General features: G+C 38.5%; 1 protein-coding gene across 5 annotated transcripts in view; it reads right to left on the reverse strand.

Moving 5' to 3' along the window:
- The window catches only part of P4HA1 (prolyl 4-hydroxylase subunit alpha 1), a 101903-nt gene that overhangs the window by 17368 nt on the left and 71735 nt on the right, over positions 1-12800 (reverse strand). For 4 of the 5 annotated variants that reach the window (XM_036265739.1, XM_036265738.1, XM_036265735.1 and 1 more), the window contains exon 10: positions 6982-7081. In XM_036265739.1, the coding sequence (XP_036121632.1) occupies positions 6982-7081 (100 nt within the window). Of the gene's footprint in view, positions 1-490; positions 552-6981; positions 7082-12800 lie in introns of all 5 variants that reach the window. The other variant, XR_004960041.1, reaches the window with a different exon arrangement.

The raw sequence follows: 12800 nt of genomic DNA on the forward strand, positions 1-12800 counted from the left end.
TGAAAAACCATGGATAGCTACTATATGCGTTTTTAGAACCTTAGTTAATATGCTTTTCTTTAGCAAATGTTTGGGGGACATATTTTTCTCTAACATATAACTTAAACTAAAATTTGAATTAGAATTTTAGAATTAAAATTTTCTAGAACTAGAATTATGAGATTTCTATGATTAATTTTCACTAAACACTTTCCTTTGGAATTTAAATCAAGACATGTTTTCCAAAGCCCAAAATGCTGGCAGACTCCCAATATACTTTAATAAAATCCCTTTTCCCACACATTTTTTTTCCCTAAGGTAAAGGAGAGACTAAGTTAACACCAACTTAATTATTCCTGCTAGAGGGCTCCAACAACTTCAGTTGGTTATGACAATGTCCTAGAGTGAAGCAGCAAAAGAAAGTTAAGAAAACTATTTGGTCTAAGTTCAAATTCTGTCATTCTCAGTTACAATATATGTAACTTTGGATAAAAATCTCAATTTTTCTCACTTGTAAAATAAGAAAAATGACACCTTCCTGTACTCTCCTTCCGTCCCAATATGATAAAATGCTGACAAAAATAAAAGGAAAATTAAGAGTAATGCTGATGAAGTGAAGTGAGGAATAATTAAAAGACTGTTGACCACAGCAAAGTCCAAATCCAATATAAATTAGTATTACTCTGGGTATTTTACTTCTTATGTTTTAGACACCTTGGGTTGGATCAACCTATTAAGTAGAAATATATCAAGTAGCCTAAAAGAGCCTGTGAAGGTTAAACAGGTGAAAATAAATACAGATCAGGAAAGAAGGAGACATATCAAAGAGTTTCTAATAATCAAATGAATACCAAGGAAGTTGGAGATTACCATGAAATAAATGACAATTAGCAAATTTAAACATAAGCAGCCCTGCTTTGCCCAATTCCACAATGTACAAATCTCAGATAACAGGTTTAGCTAACAATTAACACCAGATTCCGACAACACAGTTGAAATTTCAGTTACCACGGTATATTGTGAAAATGCATAAGGTACAAATGTTGCTGCTAGGCCTTCAGTCCACAGATTGTTATGTAACTAACAGCGGCATGTCATTATCAATGACCCATCACATCACTTCTTTCAAAGTCTATCAGTGATTATCAGTGTGCATCTGTTATTTGGTATGAATAACATACAGAGATTAAATCATGTAATTACACTGCCTTCTTATCTCCCAGTGAAAACTCATGTGGTATTTTACAAAAATGTATAATTGGAAAAGGGAACTGACCAACAAAGATAAAGTACAACATAAGTGGAAAGCAATAATGCTTTAAGTGAAACTCAAATCACACCTAAATGTATATATAGAAGAAATAGCTACATGAAATGTTTCTACTTTTGCTGTTCAAAAACTCTACCTATTTTGAAGGTGGCTGCAAAGTAATTTGAAGCTACACTCACCTCCCCTTGCACCAAAGTGGATTTACAGCTGAATAACTAACTGAAGGCTAGCTGAACAGAAATATTATAACCAAGGATTTACTTAGAAGCCACATAGACTGGTAGGAAGGGTGAAGAAACATCACATGGTACCAGAAGAAGAGAGCAAGGGATCGAGAACCTGTTTTAAAAAATAATGGCTGAAAATTTCCTAATCTGGTGATGGAAAAAGACACACAAGTCCAGGAAGCACAGAAAACCCAAACTAGATAAACCCAAAGATGCCCACACTGCCCTGGCTGGTTTGGCTCAGCGGTTAGAGTGTCGGTCTGCGGTCCAGAGACCTGGGTTCGGTTCCCACTAAGGGCACATACCTCGGTTGCAGTTTGTCCTCGGCCCTGGTTGGTCGTGTGGGTGGCGGCCACTCGATGTGTCCCTTTCACATTGATGTTTCTCTCACTCTTCCTCTCTCTCCCTCCCATTCTATCTGAACAAAAAATGGAAAAGTGTCCTCGGGTGAGGATTAAAAAAAAAAAAAAAAGATGCCCATACCAAGACACGTCATAATTAAAATGCCAAAGGTTAAAGACAAAGAATCTTAAAAGCAGCAAGAGAAAAATAATTACCTAAAAGGAAGTTCCCATAAGACTGTGAGCTGCTTTCTCAACAGAAACATTTTTGGCCAGAAGAGATTGACACGAAGTATTCAAAGTGATGAAAAGCAAGGATCTACAAGCACACTACCCAGCAAAGCTCTCATTTAGAATAAGAGGACAGATTAAAAGCTTCCCGGAGAAGAAAAAGCTAAAGGAATACATCACTGCCAAACCCAGTATTATAAGGAATGTTAAAAGATTTTCTTTTAAAAGAAGAAGAAAAATAAATAAATAAATGAAGGAAGAAAAAAAAAAGATAAAAAAAATATGAATAAAGTAGCAATAAATACATATCTATCATCCATATGTTCATTGAAGTATTATTCACAACAGCCAAGATATGGAAGCAATCTAAGTGTCCATCAATAGATGGTTGGACAAAGAAGTGGTACATATATACAATGGAATATGACAGCCAAAAAAAAAAAAAGAAATCTTGCCATCTGCAACATGGATGGACCTAGAGGGTACTGTGCTAAGTGAAATAAGTCAGATAAGAAATTCAAATGCTGTATGATTTACTTAAATGTGGAATCGAAAAAAGAAAATAAATAAGCAGAACAGAAGCAGACTCATAGATACAAACAACATTTTGATGGTTGTCAGATGGGAGGGGGAATAGAAAGGGTGGGTGAAAAGGGTGAAGGGATTAAGAATACAAATTGGTAGTTATAGAATACTCATAGGGATGTAAAGTACAGCATAGAGAACATAGCCAATAATATTTAATAACTATGTATGGTGTCAGATTGGTTCTAGATTTATCAGGGTGATAACTTCTAATCACTTGATTGTACGCCTGAAGCTAATATGATATTGTACATCAACTATAATTGAAAAATAAAAAATTATTGCCCTGGCAGGGTAGCTCAGTTGGTTGGAGCATCATCTCAATACACCAAAGTTGGCAGGTTTAATCCCCGGTCAGGGTATGTTCAAAAACAACCAATGAATGAATGCAAAATGGGTGGAGCAACAAATCAATGTTTTTCTCTCTCCTCTGTTTCCCTTCCTCTCTTCTCTCTAAAAATAAATCAATAAATAAATTTTATAAAATTATTAAAAAGAAAAAGTTTTTAAAAAGTATATCAACTGCCCTGGCCGGTTTGGCTCAGCGGTTAGAGCATCGGCCTGCAGTCCGGAGAGACCCGGGTTCGGTTCCCGCTAAGGGCATGTACCTCGGTTGCAGTTTGTCCCCGGCCCTGGTTGGTCGTGCGGGTGGCAGCCACTCGATGTGTCCCTTTCACGTCGATGTTTCTCTCTCTCTCTCTTCCTCTCCCTCCCGCTCTATCTGTACAGAAAATGGAAAAGTGTCCTCGGGTGAGGATAAAAAAAAAAAAGTATATCAACTAATATTTGACAAAGGTGGCAAGAGTATACAATGGAGTAAAGTTAGCCTTTTTAATAAATGGTGCTGGGAAAATTAGACAGCTACATGCAAAAAAATGAAACTAGACGACCAACTTACACTATACACCAAGAATAAACTCAAAATGGATAAAAGACTTAAATGTGACTTATGAATCCTAGAAGAGCCCTGGCCAGTTTGGCTCAGGGGTTAGAGCATCAGCCCGCAGACCAGAGTCCTGGGTTCAGTTCCCGCTAAGGGCATGTACCTCAGTTGCAGTTTGTCCCTGGCCCCGGTTGGGGTCATGTGGGTGGCAACCAGTCAATGTGTCTCTCTCAGATCGACGTTTCTCTCCCCGCCCCCCATCTCTACCTCCTGAAGATAAATGCAAAAATGTCCTCAGGTGAGAATATAAATAAATAAATAAATAAATAAATAAATAAATAAATAAATAAATAAATAAATAAATAAAAATCCTAGAAGAAAATGTAAATGTAAAACAAATGAAAATGTAAAACAAAATTTCAGACATCACACGCAGCAGAATTTTTACTGATATAACGCCTAAGGCAAGAGAAACAAAGGAAAAAATGAACACATTGGACTACATCAAACCAAAAAGCTTCTGCTCAGCAAAAGAAACCACCATCAAAATGGAAAAGGAACCCAATATATGGGAGAGCATAACTGCCAACGATACATCAGATAAGGGGTTAATTTTCAAAATATACAGAGTGCTCATACAACTCAACAAAAGACAGACAAAAAACCCAATTAAAAAATGGGCAGAGGACCTAAATAGACACCTCTCCAGACAGGATATACAAATGGCCAAGAGATATATGAAAAAATGCTCAATGTCACTAATCATTAGAGAGATGCAAATTAAAACAACAATGAGCCCTGGCCAGTTTGGCTCAGCAGTTAGAGCATCAGCCAGCGGTCCAGAGAGACCAGGGTTCGGTTCCCGCTAAGGGCATGTGCCTCGGTTGCAGTTTGTCCCCGGCCCTGGTTGGTCGTGCGGGTGGCGGCCACTCGTGTCCCTTTCACGTCAATGTTTCTCTCTCTCTCTCTCTCTCTCTCTTCCTCTCCCTCCCTCCCACTCTATCTGAACAAAAAACGAAAAAATGTCCTTGGGTGAGGATAAAAAACAACAACAACAATGAGGTATCACCTCACACCTGTCAGAATGGCTGCCATCAACAAATCGTCAAACAACAAGTGCTGGTGAGGATGTGGAGAAAAGGGGACTCTAGTACCCTGCTGGTGGGAATGCAGACTGGTATAGCCACTATGGAAAACAATATGGTGTTTCATCAAAAAATTAAAAATGGAACTGCCATTTGACCCAGTGATCCCACTTCTAGGAATATACCCTAAGGAGCTTGAAATACCAATCAGAAAGAATATATGTACCCCTATGTTCATAGCAGCACTATTTACAATTGCTAAGATCTGGAAACAGCCCAAGTGTCCATCAACAAATGAGCGGATAAAGAAGCTGTTATACACATACATAGTGGAACACTATACAGCTATAAGAAAGAGAGATCTCTAATCCTTTAAGACAACATTGAGGGACCTGGAGAGCATTATGTGAAGCGAAATAAGCCTGTCAGAGAAAGACAAAAACCACATGATCTCACTTATTTGTGGAATATAATGAACAAAATAAGCTAATGAACAAAACAGACCCAGAGACGTAGAAGGAGTATGGTTCAGACTAACAAACCTCAGAGGAGGGGGGTTGGGATGAGATAAACCAAAGAACTTATATGCACGTATGTGTAACCAATGGACATAGACGACAGTGCCGGGGGGTGAGGGGGTGGGGGGCGGATGGGGAGGAGGGTATCTAGCAGGGAAGAAGAAGAAGAAACATCTGTAACAAAAATAAATTAACAAAATTTCAAATAAAATAAAAATAAGTATATGTAGGATAAATGGATAAACATACACATATTTATGTATGCATGTGTGTGTAGTGTGGGGAACAAAAAGAACATGTGGGATTAATGGGAAGAGGTCAAAATAGCAACATTAACAGCAGTTTGGAAGAAGGTGATTCCAATGCTCATGGATGACCTCAGTGGATGAAGTAACTGCTGATGTGGTGGAAACAGCAAGAGAACTAGAATTAGAAGTGGAGCCTAAAGATGTGCCTGAACTGCTGCAATCTCAAGCGTTGCATTTTTATGGATGAGCAAAGAAAGTGGTTTCTTGAGATGACAACAAAGGATTTAGAATATTACATAACTTTAGTTAATAAAGCAAAGGCAGGGTCTGAGAGGACTGACTCCAATTCTGAAAGAAGTTCTACTATGGCTAAAATGCTATCAAACAACATTGCATACTACAGAGAACTCATCTGTGAAAGGAAGAATGTATCAGTGTGGCAGACTTCATTGTTGTCTTATTTTACGAAATTGCCACAGCCACCCCAACCTTTACCCACCACCACCCTGATCAGTTAACAGCTATCAACACGGAGGCAAGACTCTGCAACAACCAGCAAAAAGATTACTGAAGGCTCAAATGAGTTAGCATTTTTAAGCAATAAAATATTTTCAAATTAAGAAATGTACATTGCTTTTTTAGACATAATACTACTATACACTTAAAAGACTACAGTATAGTGTAAACCTAACTTTTATATGCATTGGGAAACCAAAAAATTGGTGTGAGATCACTTTATTGAGATATTCGTTTTATTGCTGTGGTCTGAAACGGAACCCAAAATATCTGCAAGGTATGCCTGTACTTAAAATATATGTTTCTTTCTGGGGTGATGAAAATGTTCTGGAATTAGACAGTTTTGGTGATTGCACAAAGGCCTGGTCTCCCTTCCAGGAACAAAACTAGGGCACATTTTATGGTATATGAATTATATCTCAATAGAAAAGAGAAAAAATAAATTTTTTTTTTTTTTAAAGAACTGCCCTAGTTGCCTCACAGGCCTAGGAATGAAAAAAAAATTACAATGTACTTGATAAATATTAGTGTTACTGCCTGGCTGGTGTGGCTCAGTGGTTGAGCATGGACCCACACACCAAGAGGTTGCCGGTTCAATTCCCCATCAGGGCACATGCCCAGGTTGTGGGCCAAATCCCCGGGGGGGGGGGGGGCAGGCAGGAGGTAGTCATTGATGTTTGCTCTCATCAATGTTTCTATCTCTCTCTCCCTTCCTCTCTAAGATCAATAAAGAAAAAAACATTTTTTAATTAATAAGTAAATATTAGTGTTACATATTTTTCATCTCCCTATAAATTTATACTCGACAGTTAACAGTTTTTAATGTTTTGCACAAAGGCCTGGTCTCCCTTCCAGGAACAAAACTAGGGTACATTTTATGTACCCTAGTACATAACTACAAAATTAGGGTACACTGAAACAATCATAATTTTCCTACTGATTATTAAAATCATTACTTTATATGGGTTCAGCTTGATTAAATTGAGTACTGCCTGTGCAGTATCAGGAAATCTCATCTGAAGCATCTTCTGAAGGAGGGCAAAGATAGCTTGAGGATAATGTGACAGCATATAATTCAAGGATAATGTAATTACCCACCTGTAATTCCTCTGCTGTAGAAACATCTAGTCCTGTTAGATCTTGTATTCTCATATTAATTCGAGACACCACAGGGTTTTCATAGCCAGAAAGCCAGGCACTAAGAAGAAGAAAATATTAGTTTTACTGCTAATGTTTCAATACATGAAGACCAATAGCTGTCATTTAAAAAGCTATAATATATAGCCCTGGCTAGTTTGGCTCAGCGGTTAGAGCGTCGGCCTGCGGTCCTGAGAGACCGGGGTTCGGTTCCCGCTAAGGGCATGTACCTCGGTTGCAGTTTGTCCCCGGCCCTGGTTGGTCGTGCGGGTGGCAGCCACTCGATGTGTCCCTTTCACATCGATGTTTCTCTCTCTCTTCCTCTTTCCCCCTCCCACTCTACCTGAACAAAAAATAGAAAAATGTACTCGGGTGAGGATAAAAAAATAAAATAAAATAAATAAAATAAAATAAAATAAAAATCTATAATATATAAGACAATAAACCTTTATCTATAGGAATTTAGTTGATTTGTTTGTTTAATATGATTTTTACTAATGAATGTTGAAATCTCAGAAAAATGTTATATTTTACAATCAGAGGTTGGAAAGAAAAAAATTAATCTCATTTATTTTAGTTTCTATGAAAATAGTTGGATTACTATAAGAAGGCTAATAGAAGGCTATCTACATTGAGATTTTTTTTGTAAATTCTGGAAAAATCTATACCAAACTGAAAACAACTGTTCCTTCTAGGTAAGGTATAGGAATTGACTGGGGTGGAGGTCACAGGGTTTTGGGCCTGATTTATTTATATAATGTTAATATAAGAAAAAAATTCATGTGTCACTTACATACATAATTGTTTTAAAGTACCCAAACACACCCAGTAAGATGGTTATAATAAAAAAAATGGACAGCACGGCCCGTGTGGCTCAGTGGTTGAGCATCGACCCATACATACACCAGGTGGTCTCCAGTTCCATTCCTGGTCAGGGCACATGCCTAGGTTGTGGTCCTGAACCCCAGTGGGGGCATGTAGGTGACCAATCAACGTTCTCTCTCATCTATGTTTCTCTCTCTCCCCCTCTAAAATCAGTAAAGAAAAATATTAATTAAAAAAAAGATGGACAGCCCTGGCTGGTGTTACTCAGTTGTTTGGGCATCATCCCGTGCACCAAAAGGTTGCTGGTTCGATTCCCGGTCAGGGCACATGCCTGGGGTTGCAGGCTCAATCCCGGATAGAGGGTGTGCAGAAGGCAGCATATCGATATAAGACTCTCACATCAATGTTTCTCTCTCTCTCTCTCTCTCTCAAGCAATTTAAAAAATCTTGAAAAGAAAAAGATGGACAATGACAAATGTTGGTAATGATGTGAGTAAATTGGAACCCTCATACACTGCTGGTAGAAATGTAAAATGGTGCAGCCACTTTGGAAAACAGTTTGACAGTTTAAGTTGTTAAATACTGAGTTACCATCTGATCCAGAAATTCCACTCCTTGGTATGGTAGGCGATTAGACAGACATGAACAAAACAAGGACAATGGGCCAGGTACAGAAGGTCATCAGGGGGAAAGCCCCGGGTGCCTAGCAAAAGACAATTGTAGGTGGGACCTCACCCCCAAGGTGACCTCTCCTGCCCTAGCATATCACTGGTTATGTGGTTTGGACCCTGACCTTTTCCCCCTAAAGATAACATCTTGGCCTTGTTTGCATTTCAGTCCCAGGCCCAGAAAAGCAGCAAAACCAGACAAGTGACCCCATGGCTGACCTCAGGACCAGCTGCACTGGATAATGATCCCCTGCTCTGGCACCTACCAATTAATCAGTGAAGACCCCGACCCTGAAAGGACACACCTGGAAAGCTGATGAATATTTTATTAAAATCTTCTCCTGGGACCTCCCCTGAAATTTTCACCTTTAAAACCCTTAGAATGGAGGAGCCAGATGGTTCAAACTCTCCTTCCCAGGAGCCACCTTTCCTTCCCCCCGCCCCCTCAAATGCATTACCATTACCTTCCTCACTTCCAAGCTCCAAGGGCCCTTCCTTTATCTCTATAACTTGTTTCCTAAGCCCATTTCTTTTACCCCTGTTATTTTCCAAATAAATCTCTTATAGTTTGAGTCTTAGCTCTGAATTTATAGTTTGAGTCTTAGCTCTGAATTCTTCCCTAGCTAGAACTCAAGTACCAAGGTTGCTAAACCCAGGTTCGATCTGACCCCACCAGTCTAACACCTGATGCCATTCCTCACTGTCCCACAACATTGGTATATACCAAAGAGAATTTAAAACATATTCATACAGAAACTTGTACACAAATGTTCATAGTAGCATTACTAATGGCCAAAAAGTGAAAACAATCCAAAATGTCCATCAGTTGATGAATATGTACATAAAAATATAATATATCCAGGTGATGAATTATTATGCCATGAAAAGGAATGAAGTACTGATACTGCTACAACATGGATGAACCTTGAAAACATTAAGATAAGCCAGATACACAAGACACATATTATTATTCCACTTACATGAAATGTCCAAAATAGACAAATCAATACCTACATAATGTAGATTAGTGGTTGCCAGGTGAAGAGGGAATGAGTACAGGATTTCTTTTTGAGGTGATGAGTATGTTCTGGAATTACATGGTTACACAACTAAAAAGACTAAAAGCCACTGAATTGTACACTTTAAAAGGGTGAATTCTATGGTATGGGAACTATAGCTCAATAAAATAAAGGGACCCCCAAAATCAACTACCTCCTCTACATATGCTTTTCCCAGTCTATGAGCCTTTTTTTTTTTTTTTTCCAATTCTCCTCTCCTCAAGCTTTGATTCCATGATCCACCATTTCAATAACATTCTTGCTAAAAGCCTCAATTCAACTGTCTGGCAAAAACACAGTCATTAATTAATTTTTTTCTCCAAACTTTTACCTGAGTCATGAAACCCTTTTGAAGAAACAGGGTGGATATGTTCCACCAGAAATATATGAACACCAACTCCTTATGGGCCCTTACTCTCACTACCTTCTGTACTCTGAGCTCCAACCCATCTCAGCCTCTCCCTTCACTCAGTAGACAACGTATCTCCTAACTCACAGAGAAAACAGAAACCATATAATCAACTTACATTTGCATCTATGTGCTCTTTTAGTTCATTCTAGTTCCTTCATTCCAGTTCCAAGAGGAGGTTTCTCTCCATTATCTAAGGCTAATCACTCTGCCTTAGATTCTATTATCTCCGGCCATTTTAGGAACCCTAAAACACTGACTAGCCCTTCTCTCTATTACATAGTCAACTTCCCGTCTCAATAATTCTTCCCACAGCTTTTCACTGAGCTTAAGTCTCTCCCATTAAATAAATAAAAAATTTAGCCCAGCTGGTGTGGTTCAGTGGTTGAGCGTTGACCCATGGACCAAGAGGTCGCCGGTTTGATTCCTGGTCAGGGTACATGCTCAGGTTGCAGGCTCAGTCCCCATTGGGGGTGTGCAGGAGGTAGCCAATTGATGTGTCTCTCTCACTGATGTTTCTATCTCTCTCTCCCTTCCGCTCTCTATAAAAATCAATAAAAATATATTTAATACAATTTTTCCCAACTTTCCACCTCCCTCCAGCTACCAACCTCTTTCTCTTCTCAAGTCAACTTTTTCAGAGGCTCCTCATTTCTCAATCTATTCTGTCAAACCATTTCTCGCTAATATCACCTATAACCCTATTGTGCTACTAAATCTAATAAGATTTTCTAATTCTCATTGTATTTACTCTTTCCACAACATATCACAATGTTCATCTTTCTTAAAACTCTCATCCCTACTCACTCTTTCTCCAGCTGTCCCTTCAGTCTCTCTGGCTGCTCCATCCTGGTCTCCCTTATAGCCTCTACCACTATATTCTGCCTCTCCCCCAGGGCTCCAGCAACACTTCACGAACATGTTTCCTCTAGCCCTAAGGCTAGTGCACATGCTCTTTTCTCTGCCCAGAACATTCTTTTTCACTTTGCAAAGTGAAGCCTTTGGATTATCACTCTAGACATCTCTTCCCCATGCCAGACTCAGTCAACGCTCCCTAATTTTTTTTTTTTAGGAAGAGGGAGAAGGAGGAGGAAGTTTTTACTAACAATAACGTGAAAACTACATGGCATGTTATTAGAATTGAACCAGGATAAATAACACTGCTATCACATTTACATTCCTCCCATCCATTTCAGAAGAAAATATATTAGAATACTTTTTCATGGACTAATTTCAGTAAAATAATTTTTTAAACAGTTTGTCTTCTCAAACTGTGGTAAGAAGTTGTCAGTGCGGCAACTATAAAATCTATAATAATTGACAGGATTAGAACTGTTTTGTCAAACATTTAGAACCACATCTGTTTTTTAGCTGTTACATCGTGTGCCTTTTTCACTGGTAAGGCAATCGTTTGCTGTGATCAAGTTTCTTCTTAAGTAACATACTCAACTGTTCAAGACAGAAGTGAGTTTTCTAATTTTGCCCTCATTTGGAGCACAAAAAAATCTCTTTATCTTTTGTATATATGTAGGGAAATACTGTAAAACACAGCTGTTGTAATCCTCTAAATTTGTCCCCTCACAATTAAACAGCGGCAATTAGTTATTATTAGGAATATACCTTTGTAACACTCACAGTTTTAAAAATAGTAAGGCTTCTCAAAACTAGCTTTCCATTTTGGAATATGACCTGATAGATTAGATTTTTATTTTAGTAATTTCTTCTATTGATTACACTTTGCCCTCAATAAGGGTTAGTGTTATGGTTTCAAACAATTTTTATATATTATAGATGTTAAGATCAGTTTTCATTTCACTGAACTGAATTTTTTCTCATGTACTTATGGAAGGTAATTTGAGTACACACATATTTGTGTATGTGTGTGTGTGTGTGTGTGTATACATACACATATTTTTTTTAAAGTAAGTTTCTTTTACCATTAAAATAAAACTAGACTACAGGGCCAACTATGAGAAACAATTTGTCTTCCTTCAAAATCCTTTTCTTGGTTGAGGAGGGTAAGTACTGTTTGCTGGAGGATTTTTTGAGGCTCTAGTCTTTCCATCATCTATTGATTCTACATTGCCATGTCTTACCACCTACATGCATGTCCACATCCTCAGCAGTACCAGCAGTGATTTTCAACCGGTGTGCTATAAGAATTTTTAAAACATGTGATACTTGACTATTTAGTCAGGGGCACTGACTTCTTTTCCCTTAGATTGTCAAATGAAAAAATGACAACAGCCAACAACAATAGCTGTCCAGTGTGCATGAATCAAAATTAAACCTATATTTTGGTCAGACTGGCAAAAAATATTTTTGTTGTGCTACAGAATTTTTGTAATTACTTTGTGTGTTCCATGAGGTGAAAAAGGTTGAAAATCTCTGTCTTAGAGTAATGTGGTCAGAAACAGGATGTTGTTGACTTGAGCACCGTTTGTACCTTGCAATAACTCTCACTCCCCACTTTGTGCCCAATCTTGGTATCAAACAAAGCTCAAGAACATCTTCCTCTGTAGAACACCCAAGTGATAGTTTCTGTGCCTCTATACACCTTCATTCCAACCTCTCTGCATTTCCTAACTACTGAAACTACATTTGCAGAAATGCTGCTTTCACTTGCCTGGCTGTGAATGCTGCCGCCACATGTAGCCCTACCATTGTTTCAGTACCATGGTCTTTTGGTCTAGAGACACCTTCCAGCACACATGATCTACAATAGCCCTGATCATCTGTGCAGGTCATCCACCCTATTTCCAGAAGCTGCAGGGATCAGAACACCCCATCCCAGTGGGAACCCCCTTCAGCCTATTTCCT

Source organism: Molossus molossus, unplaced genomic scaffold, assembly GCF_014108415.1.
Source record: "Molossus molossus isolate mMolMol1 unplaced genomic scaffold, mMolMol1.p scaffold_m16_p_17, whole genome shotgun sequence".
In the NCBI taxonomy this organism is placed as follows: Eukaryota; Metazoa; Chordata; class Mammalia; order Chiroptera; family Molossidae; genus Molossus; species Molossus molossus.